The sequence below is a fragment of the Somniosus microcephalus genome, chromosome 22, assembly GCF_052327205.1.
Source record: "Somniosus microcephalus isolate GS21.2 chromosome 22, FLI_Smic_1.0, whole genome shotgun sequence".
Classification (NCBI taxonomy): Eukaryota; Metazoa; Chordata; class Chondrichthyes; order Squaliformes; family Somniosidae; genus Somniosus; species Somniosus microcephalus.
The window spans coordinates 54,878,225-54,904,414 of NC_141008.1; the positions used below are offsets into that span (position 1 = coordinate 54,878,225).

At 52.8% G+C, this 26,190-nt stretch overlaps 1 protein-coding gene across 5 annotated transcripts in view; it reads left to right on the forward strand.

Moving 5' to 3' along the window:
* Positions 1 to 26,190, forward strand: part of nxn (nucleoredoxin) — a 286,408-nt gene that overhangs the window by 172,896 nt on the left and 87,322 nt on the right. For all 5 annotated transcript variants that reach the window (XM_085964782.1, XM_085964781.1, XM_085964783.1 and 2 more), the window contains exons 2-3: positions 24,582 to 24,699; positions 24,808 to 24,941. In XM_085964782.1, coding sequence (XP_085820908.1) covers positions 24,582 to 24,699; positions 24,808 to 24,941 — 252 coding nt within the window. The remainder of the gene's footprint in view (positions 1 to 24,581; positions 24,700 to 24,807; positions 24,942 to 26,190) is intronic.

The following is a 26,190-nucleotide window of genomic DNA, read 5'->3' on the forward strand; positions in this document are numbered from 1 at the left end:
TTGCCAAATAGCCAGAGCCGATGCTACCCCGAACACCAGCCGGTTGTATTGGTAGAGACCTTTGAGTGTTGATCGTGAGGTATTGTTTCGAGGCTTCTTCTACCTCCATTTGCAAGTACGCCTGGGCTAGATCAATTTTGGTGAAGCGTTTACCTCCAGATAGCGAGGCGAAAATATCCTCAATTCGTGGAAGCGGATATTGTACCGTGTGAAGGACTGGGTTCACTGTCACCTTAAAATCCCCACAGATGCGGACCTTCTTTGGTTCCCCAGGCATATTACTCAACGACTTCTTCATTACAAGAACGATGGGTGTAGCCCACTCGCTCCAGTCTACTTTGGACAGTACTCCTGAACATTCCAACCCTTCCAGCTCTGCTTCGACGGCTGGTCGGATCGCATAAGGCACTGGTCTGGCCTTAAGAAACTTTGGGCTTGCATTTTCCTCTATTTTAATCATTGCTGTTATGCCTTTTAGCGTTCCGAGTCCCTCCTGGAACACTTCTTTTGCGTCAGTTAGCATTTTTGACAGTCATCCGGGTGTGACGTCGTCATCCTTTTTGGCCTCAACCTTCAGTGCCACATGGAATGCCAATCTAATTGTATCTTCCGGATCCATTCACGTCCTAGCAGAGGTGGTCCTCCATCTGGCAATACATATAAGTCCATTTTAGGTATTTCCTGGCCTTTGTATATCACTTTCACCCTTATTTTTCCTTTGGGGTAGACTTTTTGCCCCGTGTACGTCTTCAAGACAATCTCTGTAGCTTTCAAGGGTATATGTGAAAATAGCCGCTTGTAGTCCCTTTGGTTTATGACTGTTAGGGCTGATCCTGTGTCCAATTCCATTTTCACTTGGACTCCGTCTATCTTGAGTGTAACTCAGATAGTCTGGTGATCCTCCATTTTGGTTACCATATGTAGTTTCAGACAACCCAGCTCCTTGCTTTCGGAGTCTGTCACTTTTCTGTTCGTCTGAACTACTGTCCATCACCTTGTGTACCTTTTTGTACTTCTCCTGTGGAGATTTCTTGCTGTTGGTTTTCTTCCCAGACCTGCAGACTCTTGCTATGTGTCCTGCTTTTCCACACTGTCTGCACACTTGGTCCTTGAACCAACAATCCTTCTGGGCGTGTGTTGTTCTGCCGCAGCGATAACACTTCCCTGTTCCATAGGACATTTCATTGGTGCCATATTCTTGCGGTCTCCGTTGTATCTCTGCAGCGCCCCTTGCGGCTGCTTCGTGTGATACTGCCATACTGAAAGCCTTGTCCAGCGTTAGATCCTTTTCTGATAGAAGCCGTTTCTGGGTTCCTTCACTTTGAAGCCCACACACAAACTTGTCCCTTAATGTATCTGCTAGTCCCACTCCAAACTGGCAGTGTTTCGATAGCTTGCGCAGTTCCGTTAAGTACTCAGCATTGCTTTCGTCTTTGTGTTGGTTCCTTTTATGGAACTTAAATCGTTCTGCTATCAGCAGCGGTGTGGGGTTTAAGTGGTCCTGTAGGATTTCTACTATGCTTTCGAAATTCTTATTCACAGGCTTCTCTGGGGTTATTAGGTTTCGCAGTAACCCATAAGTTTTTGCACCCATGGAATTTAACAAAACCAGTGCTTTCCTAGCATCTGGCACTTCATTTGCCCTGCAGTACACCTCAATACGTTCCACATATGTCGCCCAATCTTCGACTTCATTGTCGAACGTAGAGATACTGCCACTCTTCGGCATCCGTGGGTGTGATTTAACTGTCAAAAATGGCGGCTCCCGCGCTTTCCCCCCTTCTCCGCTGGCACAAAATGACGTCTCCCGCGCTTTCCTTTCTTCCCGCGCTCGCCCTTCTTCTCCACTGCGGCTTCTAAAAATGGCGTCTCCCGCACTCTTCCTTCTCCGCGGCTCAATGGCGTCTCCTGCGCTCTCCCTTCTTCTCCCCGCGGACACTGTTCAGCCCTTGAGCCCTGGCTGCGCTCTGCGCGTTTTTTTTTCTGTGCGCCTTTCCCGTTTCCGCCGCTCGGTCCTGAACCCGGCTGCTGCTTTACCCTCTCTCCGTTTTGTTTTTCCTCGACGCCGCTCGGTTTTCAACCCCCGGCTGCACCCTGTGCGCTTCACCCTCTATCTTACCCCGTCGATGCTGCTCGGCTTTTTCTCTGCCGTCGCTCGGCTCCAGCCGCCGCTGTCCGGGAAGGATCTGCGCTGTACCTGTCGTCGGTCTGTTGCTGATCGTCGTGGCTGGGGAACCAAGCCCGGCTCTCCACAGCCTCCCCTGCGATGTTCACTCTCTGCCGGACGACTGGGCGGTTGCTCGTGGTCGACGCCCGTGTTTCTGGCCTCAACTTTCTTCCACCGCCCTCCCGGAGCGAATCCTCGAAGGGAAATGCAGAGTTGCAGGTAGATTCGAATCGACACTCGTAGCCACTGTTAGATCCGTGATTCTGAGAGTATGATGTTTTTCAATAACCACACGGATGCTGTAACTTAACAATCAACAGGTATTTACTGGAGTAGGGTAGTCTCAAGACTGGGGGTACAGAGGCATGCTCAAGGCATATATACAGGTGTGGTCACTGCCGGTACTACAGTATACAGGAGCTGTAAAAGTAGTTCTCTCTTAAAGGTACATACACTACAACTCTCAGTATCTTCAACTGTCTCCCTGTCTTCTCCTTCTATCATTCTCTCCCCCCCCGCCCTCGCCCCTTCCCCCCGCCCTCGCCCCTTCCCCTCGCCCCTTCCCCCCCGCCCTCGCCCCTTTCCCCCCGCCCTCGCCCCTTTCCCCCCGCCCTCGCCCCTTTCCCCCCGCCCTCGCCCCTTTCCCCCCGCCCTCGCCCCTTTCCCCCCGCCCTCGCCCCTTCCCCCCCGCCCTCGCCCCTTCCCCCCCGCCCTCGCCCCTTCCCCCCGCCCTCGCCCCTTCCCCCCGCCCTCGCCCCTTCCCCCCGCCCTCACCCCTTCCCCCCGCCCTCGCCTCTCCCCTTCCCCCTGCCCCTTACCCGCGCCCCTTCCCCCCGACCCCGCCCCTTCCCCCGCCTGCACCCCTTCCCCCCTCTCCCCACCTCCCCCTCCCGCTCTCCCTTTCTCCTCCCCTCTCCCCCTCCCCACCCTCCCCCCCCCACCCTCCCCTTCTCCACCCGCCCCTTCTCCCTCTCCCCCTCCCTCTCCCCCTCCCTCTCCCTCTCCCCCTCCCTCTCCCCCTCCCTCTCCCCCTCCCTCTCCCCCTCCCTCTCCCCCTCCCTCTCCCCCTCCCTCTCCCCCTCCCTCTCCCCCCTCCCTCTCCCCCTCCCTCTCCCCCTCCCTCTCCCTCCCCCTCCCCCTCTCCCTCTCCCCCCTCCCACCACACTCCCCTCTTCTCTCCTCTCCCCCCACTCCCGTGATCAAATACTCTCTGTGCCCCAGGCTATTTACCGTGGAGATGTCCAAGTCAAAATGGTTTCCTCTGTCTGCAAAAAAAAATTCACTTTCCTGCAGGGGTCACTGTCTGATGACGGGGAGGGGGAACCCTGCGACGGGGGGAGGGGAACCCTGCAATGGGGGAGGGGGGACCCTGCGATGGGGGAGGGACAGAAACCTGCTCGAGTCCTGCAGTGGCTCAGACGTGAGCACAAGATTCAACTGTTGGTTTTGGTACGACCCCGGCATGACTTCTCACACCGGCAGCATAAGACGGAGCCTGCTATACCCTGTCCACACACCTGAGTCATGTAAATCCACATCAGTAAAGAAAAAACTGATTATCTGGTCATTATCTCATTTGCTGTTTGTGGGATCTTGCTAAGCGCAAATTGGCTGCCGCGTTTCTCTTTCTCTCTCTCCCTCTCTTTCTCACGCGCTCTTTCTCGCGCTCGCTCTCTTTCTCGCGCTCGCTCTCTTTCTCGCGCTCGTTCTCTTTCTCGCGCTCGCTCTCTTTCTCGCGCTCGCGCTCTTTCTCGCGCTCACGCTCTTTCTCGCGCTCGCTCTCTTTCTCGCGCTCGCTCTCTTTCTCGCGCTCGCTCTCTTTCTCGCGCTCGCTCTCTCGCGCTCGCTCTCTCGCGCTCTCTTTCTCGCGCTCGCTCTCTCGCGCTCGCTCTCTCGCGCTCTCTCTCTCGCGCTCTCTATCTCGCGCTCTCTATCTCGCGCTCTCTATCTCGCGCTCTCTTTCTCGCGCTCTCTTTCTCGCGCTCTCTTTCTCGCGCTCTCTTTCTCGCGCTCTTTCTCGCTCTCTCTTTCTCGCTCTCTCTCGCGCCCTCTCTCTCTCGCGCTCGCTCTCTTTCTCGCGCTCGCTCTCTCGCGCTCTCTTTCTCGCGCTCGCTCTCTCGCGCTCTCTCTCTCGCGCTCTCTCTCTCGCGCTCTCTATCTCGCGCTCTCTATCTCGCGCTCTCTTTCTCGCGCTCTTTCTCGCTCTCTCTTTCTCGCTCTCTCTTTCTCGCTCTCTCTCTCGCTCTCTCTCGCTCTCTCTCTCTCTCGCTCTCTCTCTCTCGCTCTCTCTCTCTCGCTCTCTCTCTCTCGCTCTCTCTCTCTCCTCTCTCTCTCGCACCCTCTCTCTCTCGCGCCCTCTCTCTCTCTCGCGCCCTCTCTCTCTCTCGCGCCCTCTCTCTCTCTCTCGCGCCCTCTCTCTCTCTCTCGCGCCCTCTCTCTCTCTCGCGCCCTCTCTCTCTCTCGCGCCCTCTCTCTCTCTCGCGCCCTCTCTCTCTCGCGCCCTCTCTCTCTCTCGCGCCCTCTCTCTCTCTCGCGCCCTCTCTCTCTCTCGCGCCCTCTCTCTCTCTCTCGCGCCCTCTCTCTCTCTCGCGCCCTCTCTCTCTCTCGCGCCCTCTCTCTCTCTCTCGTGCCCTCTCTCTCTCTCTCGCGCCCCCTCTCTCTCTCTCGCGCCCCCTCTCTCTCTCGCGCCCCCTCTCTCGCGCCCCCTCTCTCTCTCGCGCCCCCTCTCTCTCTCGCGCCCCCTCTCTCGCGCCCCCTCTCTCTCTCGCGCCCCCTCTCTCTCTCGCGCCCCCTCTCTCTCTCGCGCCCCCTCTCTCTCTCGCGCCCCCTCTCTCTCTCGCGCCCCCTCTCTCTCTCGCGCCCCCTCTCTCTCTCGCGCCCCCTCTCTCGCGCCCCCTCTCTCGCGCCCCCTCTCTCTCTCGCGCCCCCTCTCTCTCTCGCGCCCCCTCTCTCTCTCGCGCCCCCTCTCTCTCTCGCGCCCCCTCTCTCTCTCGCGCCCCCTCTCTCTCTCGCGCCCCCTCTCTCTCTCGCGCCCCCTCTCTCTCTCGCGCCCCCTCTCTCTCTCGCGCCCCCTCTCTCTCTCGCGCCCCCTCTCTCTCTCGCGCCCCCTCTCTCTCTCGCGCCCCCTCTCTCTCTCGCGCCCCCTCTCTCTCTCGCGCCCCCTCTCTCTCTCTCGCGCCCCCTCTCTCTCTCGCGCCCCCTCTCTCTCTCGCGCCCCCTCTCTCTCTCGCGCCCCCTCTCTCTCTCGCGCCCCCTCTCTCTCTCGCGCCCCCTCTCTCTCTCGCGCCCCCTCTCTCTCTCGCGCGCCCTCTCTCTCTCTCGCGCGCCCTCTCTCTCTCTCTCGCGCCCTCTCTCGCTCACTCTCTCTCTCTTTCCCTATGGCGTAGGATCCTAGAGAGTGTTTTTTTTTCTGACAATGATTTCAAAGTTCTTAAGGATCTGTGACTACCCAAAACCTGCTTGTTGAAATTATCCAGCACACCCACCCCCACATTACCTCCTTTAATGCTGTTGCCAATAAGCTTCCTGTAGTCTATTCTTAAACCATGGCCTCCGATTATTTGCGGCCTCATCCCCAGCAGCACTGCAGTGTTCGCCGGAACTCCAAGTGGAACTGTTCAGTCATGACCAAAATCGGAAGGGAAAAAAAATCCCTAATAGTGCCAGCAGAATGTTTCCCACAATCCAGGTGGGTCTAGTACGGGCAACTTCATGGTGTCAGCAAGGAGCTACACCCAGCAGGAATAGAGAGTGGATAATCGAGTGATTACAATCGCTCCACCATTGCCGGCCGTGCTTTCTGTTGTCTAGGCCCTAAGCTCTGGAATTCCCTGCCTAAACCTCTCCGCCTCGCTACCTCTCCCTCCTTTAAGACGCTCCTTAAAACCTACCTCGTTGACCAAGCTTTTGGTCACCTGCCCTAATATCTCCTTATGTGGCTCAGTGTCAAATTTTTTTGTCTTAAAATACTCCTGTGCAGCGCCTTGGGACGTTTTACTGCATTAAAGGCGCTATATAAATGCAAGTTGTTGTGGGTGGGTGGCGAGTGATTGCCCCCACTGTTTAAAGTAATTCTGGATCGCCTGTGCTCCACATTCCACCAGGTACATCATATTCTCCACCCTGCCCAGTAAATGGGTCAATACTGTACACATAGCTCTGTGGGGTTAGACATGACCTTGTAATTCCTCGGGGATTTGAGTGGCGATCGGTGTCGCCCTATTGTCCTGCACGCCTTGCACGGTACACTGCTCAATGCCACGCTGGGCACGCTGAGCAACACCGAGGAAGCGTGCGTCACAGGCACAGAAATGTAGTTCTGTTCCTGGTTTCATAAACGCTGTAATAAATCTGTGAGCACGACTGGAAATAATTTAGCCTCCCCACCGCTCAGAATCTGGGAGCTGAATAAATATAAAACTATGGCACCTGGTTCCTTCTCTCTTTGGGGGGTGGCAGGGTGGGGGAGGGGCTGTAATTCCTGTTTGCATTTTAAAGCAAAAAGTTTGCCATGCCTCCACTGTAACGTTTGTCAAATATTTCTGCTCTGTTGCTGACTCCATTTGTGCTCTTCATACCTCTCCAGGGCTGCTCATTCCCACTCATGGTGTGACCACATAACCCAAACTAGGATTCGCAAATCACTTGTCCTTATTGATGTCCCTTCAGTGTGGCAACTTTCTCCCTGTCTCCCACCCCCCCCCACGCTCGCTCTCCCCGTCTCCCCCCACTCTCGCTCTCCCCGTCTCCCCCACTCGCTCTCCCCGTCTCCCCCACTCGCTCTCCCCGTCTCCCCCCACTCGCTCTCCCCGTCTCCCCCCACTCGCTCTCCCCGTCTCCCCCCCCACTCGCTCTCCCCGTCTCCCCCCCCACTCGCTCTCCCCGTCTCCCCCCCACTCGCTCTCCCCGTCTCCCCCCCGCTCGCTCTCCCCGTCTCCCCCCCGCTCGCTCTCCCCGTTCCCCCCGCCCTCGCTCTCCCCGTCTCCCCCCCGCTCGCTCTCCCCGCTCCCCCCCGCTCGCTCTCCCCGTCTCCCCCCCCGCTCGCTCTCCCCGTCTCCCCCCCGCTCGCTCTCCCCGTCTCCCCCCCGCTCGCTCTCCCCGTCTCCCCCCCGCTCGCTCTCCCCGTCTCCCCCCCGCTCGCTCTCCCCGTCTCCCCCCCGCTCGCCTCTCCCCGTCTCCCCCCCGCTCGCTCTCCCCCGTCTCCCCCCCGCTCGCTCTCCCCGTCTCCCCCCCGCTCGCTCTCCCCGTCTCGCCCCCCGCTCGCTCTCTCCCCGTCTCCCCCCCCGCTCGCTCTCCCCGTCTCCCCCCCGCTCGCTCTCCCCGTCTCCCCCCCGCTCGCTCTCCCCGTCTCCCCCCCCGCTCGCTCTCCCCCGTCTCCCCCCCGCTCGCTCTCCCCGTCTCCCCCCCGCTCGCTCTCCCCGTCTCCCCCCCGCTCGCTTCTCCCCGTCTCCCCCCCGCTCGCTCTCCCCGTCTCCCCCCCGCTCGCTCTCCCCCGTCTCCCCCCCCTCGCTCTCACCCGTCTCCCCCCCCGCTCGCTCTCCCCGTCTCCCCCCCGCTCGCTCTCCCCGTCTCCCCCCCGCCCTCGCTCTCCCCGTCTCCCCCCCGCTCGCTCTCCCCGTCTCCCCCCCGCTCGCTCTCCCCGTCTCCCCCCCGCTCGCTCTCCCCGTCTCCCCCCGCGCTCGCTCTCCCCGTCTCCCCCCCCCGCTCGCTCTCCCCGTCTCCCCCCCGCTCGCTCTCCCCGTCTCCCCCCCGCTCGCTCTCCCCGTCTCCCCCCCGCTCGCTCTCCCCGTCTCCCCCCCGCTCGCTCTCCCCGTCTCCCCCCCGCTCGCTCTCCCCGTCTCCCCCCCGCTCGCTCTCACCCGTCTCCCCCCCGCTCGCTCTCCCCCGTCTCCCCCCCGCTCGCTCTCCCCCGTCTCCCCCCCGCTCGCTCTCCCCGTCTCCCCCCCGCTCGCTCTCCCCCGTCTCCCCCCCCGCTCGCTCTCCCCGTCTCCCCCCCGCTCGCTCTCCCCGTCTCCCCCCCGCTCGCTCTCCCCGTCTCCCCCCCGCTCGCTCTCCCCGTCTCCCCCCCGCTCGCTCTCCCCGTCTCCCCCCCCGCTCGCTCTCCCCGTCTCCCCCCCGCTCGCTCTCCCCCGTCTCCCCCCCGCTCGCTCTCCCCGTCTCCCCCCCGCTCGCTCTCCCCGTCTCCCCCCCGCTCGCTCTCTCCCCGTCTCCCCCCCCGCTCGCTCTCCCCGTCTCCCCCCCCGCTCGCTCTCCCCGTCTCCCCCCCGCTCGCTCTCCCCGTCTCCCCCCCGCTCGCTCTCCCCGTCTCCCCCCCGCTCGCTCTCCCCGTCTCCCCCCCGCTCGCTCTCCCCGTCTCCCCCCCGCTCGCTCTCCCCGTCTCCCCCCCGCTCGCTCTCCACCCGTCTCCCCCCCGCTCGCTCTCCCCGTCTCCCCCCCGCTCGCTCTCCCCGTCTCCCCCCCGCTCGCTCTCCCCGTCTCCCCCCCGCTCGCTCTCCCCGTCTCCCCCCCGGCTCGCTCTCCCCGTCTCCCCCCCGCTCGCTCTCCCCGTCTCCCCCCCGCTCGCTCTCCCCGTCTCCCCCCGCTCGCTCTCCCCGTCTCCCCCCGCTCGCTCTCCCCGTCTCCCCCCGCTCGCTCTCCCCGTCTCCCCCCGCTCGCTCTCCCCGTCTCCCCCCGCTCGGCTCTCCCCGTCTCCCCCCACTCGGCTCTCCCCGTCTCCCCCCCACTCGGCTCTCCCCGTCTCCCCCCCACTCGCTCTCCCCGTCTCCCCCCACTCGGCTCTCCCCGTCTCCCCCCACTCGGCTCTCCCCGTCTCCCCCAACTCGGCTCTCCCCGTCTCCCCCCCACTCGCTCTCCCCACTCGCTCTCCCCCGTCTCCCCCCCACTCGCTCTCCCCGTCTCCCCCCACTCGCTCTCCCCGTCTCCCCCCCACTCGCTCTCCCCGCCTCCCCCCCACTCGCTCTCCCCGTCTCCCCCCCCACTCGGCTCTCCCCCCTCTGCCCCTCTCGCTCTCGCCTCCCCCTTGGTCTCTCTCCTCCACTCCACCCCTCTATTCCCTCCTGTTCCATTTCCCCCTCCCCTCACAATCCATGTCTATAGTAACACAGGACTGTATCTGAATCAGGTGGGGAAAGGACAGGGGGAGAGAGGGGGAGTCGGTGGAGCCAGCTGATGAGCTAGCACTAGCAAAAGCACAATGGGCCGAAGGACCACCTCCCCTTTTAATTTATATGATATATTTTGGAAGCAGTTTTTCAGATCGAGTCATGTCATTGCACGGTGCAGTTAAAGAGATCAAACAGGCCCAGGTGTGACCATCTGTTGGGTTGGAACGCATCTGGGGAGCGGAAAACAGCGGGTGAAGGGTTAATTACTAGTCCTAGCCCTTTTCGGGCTACCCCAGATCAGGCGTATTCCCCAGACGTTCACCTTCAACTAAAGTTAGAGATAGCCGAATCCTATAAGATGCTTAATTGGGTCTAAAGGTCCAGACTATCTCTCCCTAAAGGAAAGGAACGCCTTGAAGATGTTACCGTCCTCCAGATAGCACTTTTAATAAGTTTAACTGGACTGTAACCTTCCGGATATTATGAGGGTCTGGAAAACTCCCCCAGAATTCTGCAACTCCTCACCAAAGAGTGTACAGAGATTGAGTTCGCGAGTTTGATACAGAAGTACTATGTGAGACAATTCTAAAAATATATAGATTTATTAAAGAACCGACATATAGTTAACAGCTGGTGATTCAATCGCAACTTTAACAGTTCCAAAAACAAATGGCGTACAATTCTTATTCTCAGAGATCCTTATTCTCAAATCTTAACTTTTACATTTCTTACTTATTTCTAATCCAGGATATCCACCAAAATCAAATAAAAGTACATTTTTGATCCCCGAGACTCAAAGGGCTAAAAATTGAGTAGCGCCCCAATTGAGGCGCTAACTTCACCGGGGCGCTAAAAGTAGCGTGCCGGAAATTGAGTGGTTGCGCCCCAAGAGGGAAGCGGGGTGCTACTGGAAGCGCCCCGCCTCCCTCTTGCAGCGCTGCAAGTGAATATCGTGGTGCTACGTGCCGCAGCGGCACATCGTGCCGCAGCGGCACATCATGCCGCGGTATTGCAGGCCTTCCTCCCCTTCTTAAAGGGGAGGGGCCTTATGCAGCACGACCTGGGGCCCAGCTGGGCCCTCGGGGATCGGGAGTGCCGGCAAAAGAGCCCGGCATCCAAGAGAAGTGCCGGGCTCTTGGAGCGCAGCCGGCACTCCGCGTGGAGTGGGGGGGTTCAGGGGGACGGGAGCGCAGGCAGGTGCTGGCAGGCGGCCAGCAACAAAAATGGCCGCCCCGCACCTCACCTTTAAATTGCGCCTCCCCGGCCGCAGGTACGCCCCCCCCCCCTGACCCTGTCGGACATAGCGTCCGGCGGTAAATCAGGGGGCGCTCCCGAAGATCGTGGCCGGGGCGCTGCGCACACCAATGATGTCATCACCAGTGCCGCAGGGCGCTACCGGTTAGTGCCACCACTAACCTCCTGCTGAATTTTGCGGGAGGCGTGGGCAGTGCCGCGCCCGGGCGCTAGTTGGTTTTCGCCCTCTTAAGGCACTAACGAGTGGTGCTACCAACTCGATTTTTCCCCCAAAGAGTTAAAAACTTAGAGCCTGCCTCTGAAGAGTGAGAATCGCTTTGCCCCTTTCAGCGACTTCTGACTTCCTATTTGAAAGTTCTATATTTTATACCCTTTTTTCAGTGGCATATCCTTTGAAGTTTTCTGCTGATGTAAGCTAATTATCTCTAGTCATCTTTCTGTTGACTTTCTATTCTTACTGTCAATTCAGCTGTTAACTTGCAGAATTATGCCTGCTGTGTAGGTGTTCAAAACTTATCATAAAAAACGGTTATAACAGATGTATCTATTTGATGCCATTTTTACGAAGGCCTTCTATTCAATTCTTAAACCGCCTTAGCTGGTTGTAAGCAGACTTTGAGTCTCCTATGTGTTCCAAGTTCAATACAAAAACCATGTGATTGCTTGATGCATCTATTGATGTCATATTTACAAAGTCTTCTGTTTGTATCTTTTACAACATGTAAATTAAAAACACTTCAACCGAGTACATGATTGTTTTCCTAGCCATCTCAGTTGGTTGTATTACAGACTTATGTCTCCTGTCTTTCATTTGATGTCATATTTATGAAGGCATATGGTTCTTTAATGTTCTGTGTTTCTGTTTCCTGACGTGTTGGTTTATGACACCTTAACATTATACCATTGTGCTCTTTCATGTGCCTGTTTCCCAAGTGTTGGTTTAAAACAATTTAACTGGGTTATAGTATTGTGTTCTTCACAAAGCTCAGACTTTCTGGAAGCTCCAACCCGTTGCTTCAATAGGGCCATTGTTTCAGTGTCAACAACAAATTCCCATTTCAAAAGCTTGTATGGTGTTTACAGCTTTGTGTTAACAACTTATCTTTTCTCAGAAGCCTGTATTTACAGCTTTGTGTCGTTGAGGCTTTTAGATTTTTAAATCCAGTTTGTCATGTTTTAATAAAGTCAGAATTCTGTTCATAGGATGGTGTATTTTTCTGAATAGGTATGGCTCCTTCCTTTACATGGGGGTTGGGGGGAGAGAGTCGGGGATCGCGGGGGGGGGTTTAAAAGGTAAGCTCGGGGGTGCGGGGAAACACTCCTGCCCCCCCGGCCCACAGGCAGTGCAATAAAGGCACTTACCTCATGGATCCGGCCCTTCTCACCTCCTTTCAGCTGTTGAGTTTCACAAGTCCCGAAATCCCGGCCTGCAAAAGTTTAAAAATAAAACATTCGTTCAAATGGAGGCGCACAACCTCCTTAAAATATCTTAGTGACCGACCCGCCTCCTGAAAGCGGATTGGTTGCACGACCTGTCTGTTAAAGGCAGGATGGGGTCGGGTTACCTGTTCTTAAAGTTATTTAACATCCCCCCCTTCCCCCCCACCTCTGGGGTTTAAAATTTCCCCCATGGTCTTCACAGTCTCTCCGTCCCACGTGCACAGTAATAGGGACGTTCTTAACGGTTGTGAAAGGGTTAAATCTGACTCGGGGCTGGGACCCGTTTCTGAAGCACATCTGCTTTCTATCCTTGCACTGAGGGATTATTGGCAGCAGGCAGAGATGGTTCTCAATTACCTGCGCGTTTCTTAAGTACCTACAGCCCGACCCAGCCCGCGGGTGTCATCAAACTGCTTGCTAACCGAGCATTGATACCCATGGCAGTGTCGTGCCGAGTCTTCTGGATAATGAACTCTGTTAGAAACTGCAGCAATGCGTGCTGCAACTAGACGGGCCTCTTCAGAACTTAATTAGGCCTTGAGGAACTTTGACGGGGGCTTGGCTCCTCCAATGCAGCTTCCTGAGGGATACCGTTTCTGCATGGGATTAATTATTCTGTCGCTTATTTCCCTTCAAACTGTAGTTTCAGAAGCACTTCCAACTTCCCCTGTAAGGCACGAGCAAATTGTTTTATAGCAATGCTATAGTGAGTAGTAGGACACCAGATACGCAACTGGATAGGCCTCAGTTCAAAACCAGGCCTTAAACTGACATTGAAGGATGTCAACCCTCATGGGAACAGGTTTCTACAGAACCATTCTCTTCCCTCAGTCTCGGGAAGCAGGGAAATACTGACAGGGCCCCATCATCCTCTAGATTGGCACTCTCTGTGCAGAATTATCTTTGGAATTCTCTACCCCAGAGGGCTGTGAATGCTCAGTCAATGAGTATATTCAAGGCTGAGAGCGATAGATTTTTGGACTCATGGGGAATCAAGGGATATGAGGATCGGGCTGGAAAGTGGAGTTGAGATCGAAGATCAGCCATGATCTTATTGAATGGCGGAGCAGGCTCGAATGGCCGACTCCTCATATTTCTTATGTTCTTAGATCAGTTGAACAGGACTGTTTTAACCATGATTATGGAGTTTATTAACCAATATTCCCTTTAATATGTTTTTGGGTGTACAGCCCCTTTAACGGGCTGCGCGGCCTATTCAGATTCCCATGCATGCATGGTTCTTTTTCCATTTAAAAGCCAGTGCGCCGGCTGCACGGGTGCTCCAGAGGCTGCGCGTCCACGCAGCTTAAAGGGAAACATTGTTACTAACGCACGTTCACCTCTGGGTGTGCATTTGATTTAGGGTCGCCGACGGTGGTTGAATTTGTTTCTGGAGGTTTCATCACAGGGCCTCCCGCCGCCAACTGCCCCCGCCCGACACGTCCATCCTCGTGACGTGACCCGCCCCGCCCGACACGTCCATCCTTGTGACCCGCCCCGCCCGACACGTCCATCCTCGTGACCCGCCCCGCCCCGCCCGACACGTCCATCCTCGTGACGTGACCCGCCCCGCCCAACACGTCCATCCTCGTGACCCGCCCCGCCCGACACGTCCATCCTCGTGACCCGCCCCGCCCCGCCCGACACGTCCATCCTCGTGACCCGCCCCGCCCCGCCCGACACGTCCATCCTCGTGACCCGCCCCGCCCGACACGTCCATCCTCGTGACCCGCCCCGCCCGACACGTCCATCCTCGTGACCCGCCCCGCCCGACACGTCCATCCTCGTGACCCGCCCCGCCCGACACGTCCATCCTCGTGACCCGCCCCGCCCGACACGTCCATCCTCGTGACCCGCCGCTTTCCCACGGCCAATTGGAAAGCGAACAGGCCCTTCATTACCCGAGCGATGACTATTGGCCGTCAGGCAAACGGCCTTTTTTCTCCTCTCCAAAATTTTTTGAAAACCAATAAACAGAAGTGTTCAAAGAAAATGAAAAGAAATACACTTTTTTTTTAATACCCCTTATTGCTGGCAGCAGTTGCCCTGGAGATTAATCTTCAATCCCTGGAGACTCCAGGGCAATCCTGGAGGGTTGGCGACCCTAATCTGAACCCAATCCAGACTGGTCCCACGTTCTACCCTACATAAACTTGAAGTCATCCAAAACTCTGCTGCCCGTGTCCTAACTCGCACCAAGTCCTGTTCACCCATCGCCCCTGAGCTCGCTGCCCCATGTCCTAACTCGCACCAGGTCCTGTTCACCCATCGCCCCTGTGCTCGCTGCCCCGTGTCCTAACTCGCACCAAGTCCTGTTCACCCATCGCCCCTGTGCTCGCTGCCCCGTGTCCTAACTCGCACCAAGTCCCGTTCACCCATCGCCCCTGTGCTCGCTGCCCGTGTCCTAACTCGCACCAAGTCCTGTTCACCCATCGCCCCTGTGCTCGCTGACCTACCTTGGCTCCCAGTCTGGCAACGCCTCAATTGTAAAATTCTCATCCTCGTTTACAAATCCCTCCACGGCCTCTCCCCTCCCCATCTCTGTAATCTCCTTCAGCCCCACAACCCCCCGAGATCTCTGCACTCCTCCGACTCTTGAGCATCCCCAATTTTAATTGCTCAACCATTGGCGGCCGTGCTTTCAGCTGCCTGGGCCCTAAGCTCTGGAATTCCCTGCCTAAATTCCCTGCCTCTCCGCCTCTCCTCCTTTAAGATGCTCCTTAAAATCTACCTCTTTGACCAAGCTTTTGGTCACCTGCCCTCATTTCTCCTTATGTGGTTCGGTGTCAAAAGTTTTGTTGCTCTGAAGCACCTTGGGACATTTTACTATGTTAAAGGCGCTATATAAATACAAAATAACAACAGAAAATGCTGGAAAAACTCAGCAGGCCAGGCAACATCCGTGGAGAGAAATTAAAAGTCGACGTTTCAGGTTGAAACCCTTTTTCAAAACTGGAAAAGAAATAAAATAGATCGAAGGCAGGGCTGCGATAGAACAAAAGAGAAGTGAAGAGACATTAAGAGGTATTCAAAACCAGACGAGATGGTGATAGGACAGTGGAGACAAAGACGGCTCAGATTAGGTGTGAAGTGTACTGGCAGGATGAGAGACAGCTGCCATGTGGGAAAGAGAAAAAAAAAAGGAAAGGGGGCTGGTGGGAAAGGGAAGACCCAAAACAAAGGGGTGGACAAGAAATATATAAGTAAAAATGTAATAGGGGCCGAGGTTATGATCTGAAATTGTTGAACTCGATATTGAGTCCGGAAGGCTGCAAAGTGACTCAATATCGAGTTCAACAATTTCAGATCATAACCTCGGCCCCTATTACATTTTTACTTATATATTTATTTTCCACCCCTTTGTTTTGGGTCTTCCCTCGCCCCCCCCCTTTCCTTTTTTTTCTCTCTCCCACATGGCAGCTGTCTCTCATCCTGCCAGTACACTTCACATCTAATCCGAGCCGTCTTTGCCTCCACTGTCCTATTACCATCTCGTCTGGTTTTGAATACCTCTTAATGTCTCTTCACTTCTCTTTTGTTCTATCGCAGCCCTGCCTTCGATCTATTTTATTTCCTTTCCAGTTTTGAAAAAGGGTTTCAACCCGAAACGTCGACTTTTAATTTCTCTCCACGGATGTTGCCTGGCCTGCTGAGTTTTTCCAGCATTTTCTGTTATTTCGGATTTCCAGCATCTGCAGTATTTTGCTATCGTGCTATGTAAATACAAGTTGTTGTTGGTGGGATGAAAAGCCTCTTTCCTCTGGAGGCTGCAAGGATGGTTGAGGCAAAGGCAGGCCCAAGCCTGATTGATTGCGAGTCTCTTGGCCGCTGTAGTAAGAGCAGGAAAGTTGTTCATTTACAACCAGCACTTTTAAAAAGAAGAGTTGAGTTTGTGTTTTCAAGGCACATTGCTGTGTATTGGTGAGTGTTCAGGCAGGTTCACTTCCTGGAACGCTCCACTTTGGAGCTAAGGTTGTCTACCCTGGTTGGACATATTCCTGGAGGTGCGATCACCAATGTTCCCTGTAAGCTCCGCAGCCACACCGCACTCCAGGGAACCCGCACAGCTGGCTTGTAAGAACACAGGAACAGGAGTCAGCCATTCAGCCCCTCGAGCCTGTTCCGCCATTCAATGAGATGATGGCTGATCTGCGACCTAACTCCATATACCCACCTTTGCCCCATATCCCTTAATACCTTTGGTTAACAAAAAAGCTATCAATCTCAGATTTAAAATTAACAATTGATCTAGCATCAACTGCCGTTTGCTTTAGAGAGTTCCAAACTCCTATCACCCTTTGTGTGTAGGTGTGTTTCTTAACTTCACTCCTGAAAGGCCTGGCTCTAATTTTTAGACTATTGTAGCGGTTCGTGTAGATCGCCACTAAATAAGAGAGTTTGACTTCGCCGAACAATAAATAAGTTGTTTATTTACAGGAACAGGCTAATTACATCAGGTAAGATAGCAGGTAAGATGGCTGACTGTAGGAGCACCGTGGTGTAGGTCTTGTCCCAGCGGGGACTCCACGAGGACTGAGTTCGCAGTCCTGTGGGGAGCGTGATGACGTCATCACGCTCGGTCGCGTTTCCCGCGCTTAGGGCGTCACGTGATGCGTGTCGTCGCGTTTGCCCGCGCTTGGGGCGTCACATGACCGCGTCATTGCATCGCTGGCCGTTGAGGCCGAAGTCGCGAGGCCGGGCTGTGCCGGTGCTTGCCGCGGGGGCGCAAGATCGCGTCGCTCCCGTCGGCTGGCCGATGCAGCCGAAGTCGCGGTAGGCCGGGTTGTGCCGGTGGCCGTCTTGGAAGACCGAGTCGGGCCGGCGGCCGGCGCGCGTGCATCACGTGATGCGTGACGTCAGCGCGTTAGGTCGCCTCTTAAAGGGGCAACGGCCCAACAGGTAAGTTAAAGGGGCAACGGCCCCAACAGGTAAGTTATACATACATAAGTAAGTTAAGTACATACAGTTAGGTAAGTTAAAGGGAATTATGTATATATCTATATATGTAAGGGACAACCGGTGGTACCGCCACACTATGCTCGCTAGTCCTAGACTCCCCAACCAGCAGAAATAGTTTCTCTCCATCTACCCTACCTGTTCCCCTTAATATCTTGAAAACTTCGATCAGATCATCCCTTAACCCTCTAAATTCCAGGGAATACAAGCCCTCGTTTGTGTAGGCTTTTCAATCTAAATACCGCGCATGCGGTAAAGGCACCACACAAGGCCGAACAAAATTAGAGGGAACATTGGTGATCACGTGACATTTTGCTTCAGTTGGTTAAATGTTACTGTATTCACACTTTTGCGCGCAGCCAAGTGATGAGTGTATAGTGGCTTTGCTTAAACTCGCGTTAAAAATCCAGATGTTGAACTACGCCGCCAATATCTTATTTATTAGGTGGCAGAAGTCCATTCCATCCCTAAGCACTTCTTTCACTTCATGATTTATTGTAAAATTGGAGTTATTGAAGTGCTTCTACACTACCCCAGTGTACACGGGTCGCTAGTGCGGAGGAAGCCACTGTTCATTGGCGCACTTATCATATTCACAGACTACGGCTGGTATCAGTGTTGAAGGGAATCTGTTGTAATGTATTGGGAAGAAAATGAACAATGGTGGAGTTGCCTGAGAGGAGTTGGTGGCTTTAACTATCTCTTCCTATATGGAGTTAGGTCACAGGTCAGCCATGATCTCATTGAATGGAGGAACAGGCTCGAGGGGGCTGAATAGCCTCTTCCTGCTCCTATGTCCCATTAAACATCCGCCTAGGTCCTACAGCTCCCACTATCGTGACAGGACAACTCGGGTGGGGGGGTTGGGGGGGAAGACATGGTATGAAGACAACAAAGGGAGTTTGTCTGCCCTTCTTTCACCCTTCCCACCACCAGCCTCCCCTCCCCAAACACGGTTGGCAAAGGCTGCAGTTGGCACTCGCCACAGGAGTAACAGCCAAACAACTTACATTGGCAGCAGCTGCAGTCAACTTTGTTTTAATATTGACACATGCCTGGGCGTTTGCAGCAAACCATTCATAGCACTTTCCTTTCAGCTCCCTTCTCCTCTCTGGTGTTAACCCTTACCACGCGCTATCCCTGGCCAAGAGACCATGGATGGTTAACCTGCTCCTGAGTTTCTGCCTGTGGGGCTGGTAGAAGGCACTGAAGCGTTTGCAGGCTAGGGCTAGGATTCTATCTTATCATTGGGGGTCCCCGGTCTCTGACAGCACAGCTGGGACCATACCTTAGGATGCTCAGGCCTCACTCCAGGGCTTGAGCACATGTTGTAGGCTGACGTGCTTCAGAGTGCTACATTATCTGAGGTGCCATCTTTCAGCAGAGACGTTGAACCAAGGCCCTGTCTGCCTTTTGAGGTTCAGGCGGATGTTGAGGATTGAGTGGTACTATTTGTACAGAGGAGTTGTCTGGCATTTTGCTCGAGGTTCCGCTCTTAACCAATGCTACCAAAAACAAATGAGCTGTTTGTGGGATCTTGCTGTGTGCACAATGGCTGCTCCATTTACCAAAATAAGTTAATTCATGGTGTGTGTGAAGTGCTTTTCGGCCTTGAGCTAAGGTGCTATGTAATTACAGTTTCTAGCACTCAGCATTTCAAAGCCCGAGTTGCCTCTTGCAGTCTTTGAACAGTGGCAACTAGTTTGTGGTGGAATGCAGTGTTGGTGCAGGAATTGGGAGCAATGGGATAGGTTGGAGAAGGGATGTCTTCTTAGGCAGTCCCTCGGAACCGAGGATGACTTGCTTCCACACTAAAAATGAGTTCTCAGGTGACTGAGGAGTCCAATGCGGGACCTCCAGTCTCTGTCCATGAGGGTCCTGACGTTCCAGGTCCCGAACTTCATTTTAAAGGGTGGAAGATGCCTGTGCGTGAATTCATTTAACGTGGGGTGGCCGTTGCACACCAGCTACCACACGGGCTTGACAGAGCAAGGTCCTGGTCCAATGGCAAGGGGATCCAAGACGATTGGAGACCAGGCTCTGCTACATCGGCCTAGCGCACACACACATATATACTCCTACCGTCACCAAAGATCCGAAACCAAAAGGCACAGAGCGGTGCAGCACATACCTACCCCATCCCCTGCCTCCACACATTGACTTGCCTCTATCATTATGGTTTGTCCTCGTCTAATTCCATGTATTGGATATTTAAGTCCCAAGCCTTTATACCAGTTTAATTTTTCTCAGCAGTTGTCCCCCCTCCCCACCTCTCTGAAAGTGTTGACTTATTGGTGGAGCAAAGAAAGACTTGCATTTCTATAGCGCCTTTCACGACCTTTTGGAGTGTAGTCCCTGTTGTAATGTAGGAAATGCTGCAGCCAATTTCCACACAGCAAGCTCCCACAAACAGCAATGAGATAATGGGCAGATAGTCTGTTAGTGATGTTGGTTGAGAGATAAATATTGGCCAGGACACCGGGGAGAACTCCCCTGCTCTTCTTCGAAATAGTGCCATGGGATCTTTAACGTCCACCTGAGAGAGCAGGCGGGTCCTCGGGTTTAACGTCTCATCCAAAAGACGGCACCTCCGACAGTGCAGCACTCCCTCAGCACTGCACTGGGAGTGTCAGCATCAATTTTTGTGCTCAAGTCTCTGGAGTGGGACTTGAACCCACGACCTTCTGACTCTGAGACGAGAGTGCTACCCAGTGAGCCACGGCTGACACTTATGGTTCAGTTGGCATCAGTTGCTCCCTGGTATCTTGCTGAAGCTGCCATTTTACATGTGCGTATCTTGACGGTGAGTGTCATCTATTGGGAGCGTAGGGCATCACAGCTGAGTCCAATCCAATACCCAATACATCCCTTCTCCAGCTGCAGACCCACGCAGCTATTTATTCATTCATGAGATGTGGGTGTTGCTGGCAATGCCAGCATTTAGTGCCCATCCCTAATTGCCCTAATAGGCCATTTCAGAGGGGCAGTTAAGAGTCAACCACATTGCTGTGGGTCTGGAGTCACATATAGGCCAGACCGGGTAAGGACGGCAGATTTCCTTCCCTAAAAGACATTAGTGAACCAGATGGGTTTTTATGACAATCCGGTAGTTCTATTACTGATGCTAGCTTTTTTTTATCCCGGATTTATTCAATTAACTGAATTTAAATTCCCCAGCTGCTGTGGTGGGATTTGAACTCGCATCTAGTCCAGGCCTCTGGATTACTAGTCCCAGTAACATAGCCACTATGCTACTGTACCCTTACCGGGATCCTCGGGGCCAACTTCTCAATGGACATTATTGAGGTACCCAGTGCCCAACATAATCCCTCAGTATCCATCCATATCTCTCTGTCTAGTTTCTCCCTTCCACTATCCCATGAGACCTGGGGCTTCTGATGAGGAATGGCCCTGACCCTGTCGACTAGTATGGAGGGATTTATCCCTCCACAGCCTCGCCCCTGCCTATCTCTGTAACCTCCTTCAGCCCCCCCCCCCCCCCCCGAGATATCTGCGCTCCTCTAATTCTGCCCTCTTAAGCATCCCTGATTATAACCACTTCACTGTTGGCCGCCGTGCCTTCTGTTACCTGGGCCCTAAGCTCTGGAATTCCCTGCCTAAACCTGTCCGCCTTGCTTACCTCTCTTTCCTCCTTTAAGACGCTCCTTAAAACCTACCTCTTTGACCAAGCTTTTGGTCACCTGCCCTAATTTATCCTTATGTGGCTCGGTGTCAAATTTGTTGTCTTAAAATACTCCTGTGAAGCGCCTTGGGTCGTTTTACTACGTTAAAGGCGCTATATAAATACAAGTTGATGTTATTGTTGTAGTAGTAGCCCCACCCGGCGTGTCGAACCATTCCCCGCAATGTCCGCATTATGTAACCTAACCATTATGTGATGCTGTATCCTAACATGACCTGGGAAAGTGTGTAAATTCTTGTAAACTTTGTCATTAAAATTATTGTGGTGGGAGGGGGGGGGAGGGAGGGGAAGGGAAGAGAGTGTGTTTTTACTTAGCGAGTCTAAGGATTTCTCACTGTGTTAAGATGAGTTCAAAAGATCTCTTTAAAATAAGGAAATGTACTGCAGGGCTGAATTGCCCACGGTTCTCTCACATGCTGCGTATCCGAAGGTTTAGGAAGTTTGTCTCATTTAAAACTTTTAAAAGCCACCTCTGGGGAATTGCAAATTCGCACATCTGTCAGTAATTTTTGTTGCTTGTTTAGCGCAAGGGCCAGGCTGGATTTTGTATGCCCTTGTGGTTGCCGAGTTCTTAATTATGAGGCTTAATGAAAGTTATCGAGTGAAACACAAAGTTTTGCAGGTACAGAATTATTATTTTTTTTTTGCAGGAGTTTTGATTATAATTTAATACGGCATTAGTACGCTTAATGCCCCATTAATTGGATCTGAGGTGGGTGGGGGGAGAAAGAAAAAACCTTGTTCTGTTGGCATGTGGCATTTACACTCGGCGGCATCTGTTGCAGTGCTCGATCAGAGCCAGGGTGGGCAATTAAATTGTCGGGAAGGAGTCTGTACAGACGCCCCAGTGCTCGCACTCCCCAACAGCAGCACACTCGCCTTGGCTGAGGCAATCCATGCCAGAACTTAAATAGGAAACAGAAAAATGCTGCAAATACATTTCAGGTCAGTCACAGCATCTGAGAGAGAAAGAGATTTTCGGCACCCTGCGTAAATTCCGAACCTGTCTCTCTTTATTTCCCCCCCCCCCCCCACCCCCAGTTGCATTTTCTATTTGTTTCAGAATTCCAATATTTTTTTAAAACACAGGAGTCGACCGCCTAATCCAGCCCCCGAGCTTCCTCTGCCATTCTGTCAGATCATGGCTGATCTGCACCGTGACCCCATTTACAAGCCTTTGTTCCGTATCCCTTGACACAAAAATCTATTGATCTCAGTCTTGAAATTTTTTATTGACCCCCCACCACCCACAGCCTTTTAGGAAGGGAGTTCCAGATTTCCACTGCCCTTTTGTGTGGAAAAAGTGCTTCCTGATTTCACTCCAGAACGGCCAAGCTCTTAGCTTTAAGGTTATGCCCCCCCCCCAACCCTGTTATGGACACCCCCAGCAGAAGAAATAGTTTCCCTCTACACTGGGGGTGGAATACAACCCAAGTTTTTGAAACCAGCCCTCATAATTTAACCCCTTTTAGCCCCAGTATCGTTCTGTTTTTTTGTCTTATAATATTTTGTCTTATAACACTCCTGCGAGAAGCACCTTGGGATGTTTCACTATGTTAAAGGCGCTATATAAATACAAGTTGTTGTTGGTGAATCTGCGCTGCTCCCCCCTCCAAGGCCAATGTATCCTTCCTGAGATGCGGAGCCCAGAACCGAGATATAATTCCCACCCGTCTCCTCCCCTCGTGGGGTACAGGTCCATGGGCGGCCGACGCTATGCTGTCTGTGTATTGAGTGCGTCAGCAGACTAGTTCACCATAGTTGGGTCTCAATCCCAAACACCAATCTCCTCACGGTAGCCGATAGCAACCGGCGGTGTGGGGGGGGGGGGCGGGGGGAATCCCGGCCATGTTTTGTTTTTACTCCCTTCCTAACCGAAGGGCGGGTGGGGGATGCCGACGCCCGTTGCTGCCCTTGTAGCACCCAAACTGAGATCAACTACCATCAGGGATTGAACCTGGGGCCTTCTGGGTCATTGAGCAGCAAAGATTAACTTACTCAGCCATCAGAGGAATCTCCCGTTTGCCCTTTTTATCTCTGATGCAATTAAAAGTTAATTTGGCTTAAACTGCGGCTTTTATTATATTTATATTTATCCATATTTATATACATTTATATTTATATATATTTATTTATGTATATATATTTTTATATTTATTTATATTTATATACATTTGTTTATCTATATTTATATACATTTATATTTATATATAATTATTTATGTATTTATATTTATGCATATATATATTTATGTATATATTTATATTTATATACATTTATATTATATATTTATATTTATGCATATATATATGTATTTATTTTTATATATATTTATGTTTATTTACTTATATTTTTATTTATTATATTTATTTAGAGATATATTTTCAAATGGGCTTTTTGTAAGAGTACACTGAGGATTCGCTTATTGGGAATTCTGCTCATACAATGGTTCACAAAGACAAAAAAACTCTTGTTCTCTTCCTTGATATAATTCCCTGTTCAGTAGAGCAGGGCACAGCCTGATACTAGGCCTCATCCTGACTCTCTCTACTCGAGCTATTAGAACAGATCTTCTAACTCGCCCTCGTTTGTCTACACTTTTGAATGTATGCACAGTTACCTTCTTACTTGCTGATGTAAGAAAAAGGAGTCTTACCATCAAGTAACTTTAAAGTAAGCTTTAAGTAACTTATAAACACACTATATACAAGAGAGGTCTTTACCATGCCTCTGGTAGAAGCCTCTTACAATACTGAACAGTCCAGTATTTATACCAGTCTGACAGGAAGTGAGGTATGTACACAGTTCATAGTTCACAGTTCACAGGAAGTGATGACATAACTTCCCGGAAGTTATTATTATCACACTTGCTTTACTGGTACATTTGGTGTCAAGCGGAATGAATGACGGGTTTGTGACAACCCAAGGTTTCAGAGGGTCTAAAGCAGTCCCTAGCGCACTTGGGCGAGTCTTCACCTTTGTCAATAATAATAATCAAGGTCTCCTTGAGGTAACTTGTTATCTCTTTATTTTATAATTCTCCTTTTACCTGTAAAGACAAGCCACTGTCCCTGCTTAACGTCTCGCGCCCTTCCCCGCCCAACTACCTAACTGAGGTGGGAGCTTTGTGTGTCAGGGAATTGGCACAAATCTCGTGGCACCCAACAACCCACTTGTGGAGAAGAGCTGCCCATTGATCTGTCCAACTCCACTCTAACAAAAATTAAACTCGCCTTGTGGAGCTCGGCTGACAGGATTAGGCTAGGACTGGGAATTTGGTGTGTAGGTGTAACCACCTTGGGCTTGAAGCAGAGGAGAGTTACAAGGTGCCGAACTGATGGTGTTTTTTTTAATTCATTCATGGGATGTGGGCGTCGCTGGCAAGGCCAGCATTTATTGCCCATCCCTAGTTGCCCTTGAGAAGGTGGTGGTGGTGAGCCGCCTTCTAGAAAACTGAGTGGCTTGCCATTTCAGAGGGCAGTTAAGAGTCAACCACATCTGGCGTCACATATAGGCCAGACCGGGTAAGGACAGCAGATTCCCTTCCCTAAAGGACACTAGTGAACCAGATGGGTTTTACAATACGATAGATTCATAGTCACCATTACTGATACTAGATTTTTATTTAATTAATTGAATTTAAATTCCCCAGCTGCCGTAGTGGGATTTGAACTCGCGTCTCCGGATCTAGTCCAGGCCTCTGGGTTCCTAGTCCGATATCATAACCACTATGCTACCGTTCCCGTGACAGGGAATTGAAGTGGGGAGGGAAATGAAATGAATGGGCAGTCATCTTTGCCCATTCTTTCACACCCAGCAGCCAGTTACAGAGTGCTATTGCAAGACTTCTGCGAGGGAGTCATTTCTGGCCCCTCTCAAAGAGGGAGGGACTTCGAGGAGGAGTTACTGACTTAAATATTCAGCTGACTGGATTTTTTTTTTCCTCCTTCAATTTCAGGTGAAGCTGTGGAGCAAGTATAAAGTGACCAATATTCCATCACTAATATTCATAGAAGGCAGCTCGGGGAGGATCGTTAGCAGGAACGGGCAGCTGATCATCCGAGACGACCCTCTAGGTAGGGACTATAACCCACCCAGCTTCAGACTGCCGTGGGTACACAACGAGGTACCTCGGTCTTCAGTACATTTTGTAACCACACTAACCGATTTGTTACCTCGAACAGGGTCCGAGTTTCCATGGGGTCCCAAGTCCTTCGGTGAGGTGATGGCAGGATCACTCATTAAGAACAGTGGGCAAATGGTGGACAGCAGTGGTCTGGATGGCAGTTATGTTGGGGTCTACTTCTCTGCACATTGGGTAAGGCCCGAGTCTCTCATGTCTTGCTTTTTGTTGTTTAACTGGTGACCGAGCAACAGCCTTGCTATGATACGTACAGATTCTTTTCACCCCTCTCTTCAGTTTTCTCCTGAAAGCGCTGACATGCGTTGGCATCCGGTTCCCCAGGCACCAGCAACTCTCCGCTACCTTGAACAAGTGGTGAAATGTGTCATGAATCTTATGACTCATGAAGTAACACTGGGCGGCCAGCTGGTGGCGCTGTCCAAGGAGTATAAATACTCGGGTGTGGGCCCAGTTTGCTCAGGATGTTTCTGTAACCAGGAACTAGTGATGTAACTAGAATCTCATGGTTGTGAAACAGTTGATTAAAGCCTTGCTTTATACTCAAACCAAGTGCTCAGTAGTCTTTTTTAATCAATATGTTTGGAAGAACTGTGACATACTGAGGACCCCACAGTACAACCTGAAGGATCAAACCTTCCTCATAAAGAGTGGACAACCATCAACTGCCTCAGAACCGGCCATGGTAGATGCTGCCACATTCTCCATAGATGGAAGAATAAAGCATCCCCATCGTGTGACTGTGGAGCTCCTAATCAGACCCTGGAGCACATCAGTGAGCACTGCCCTCAGAGGAAATTCACAGGCAGCCTACAAGATATCCACACTGTTACACCAGAAGCTCTGGCCTGGATATCTGACTTGGAAATTGACATCTGATTTGCTCTGCTACCGCCGTCCGAAAGAAGAGGAGGTGGTCATTCTGCGTGATCGAGTGTCGATCGTGACTGTTACTAGTTGTTGACCATGGCGAGCTTCACTCCAACCCCGGATTCTACCCTCACGTTTAAACAAAAAAAAAATGATCTGACTGCCTTTCTAGCCTTTCCCTGCCCGCTGCACCAAGTGTCATTCTCTGATGGACAGGTCAGCACTGACCCCCTCCCAGGCTTCTGCCAATGTTGCATTCGATGGCGAGGATCAGAAGGTACATTTAGGATCCCCTTTGGCCCATTCAATCCGATCCTTCCAAGATACAGCAGCCTTCCAGTAAGGGTCCCTTGAAGGGGACCAGCAGCAGAAGCCTTGGATGATCTTACCTAAACCCTGGGTGACCGAGGCCAATTGTAGAACCTTGGTTGAGGTCAGCGTAAATTTAAGTATTGAACTTTTCTGGGAAAATTACCACACTATAGAGTGCATTTACCAACCGAGTTAGTCGGACAGCTCCAGTAACATTCTTCTTAGGCAGCCCCTCGGAACCGAG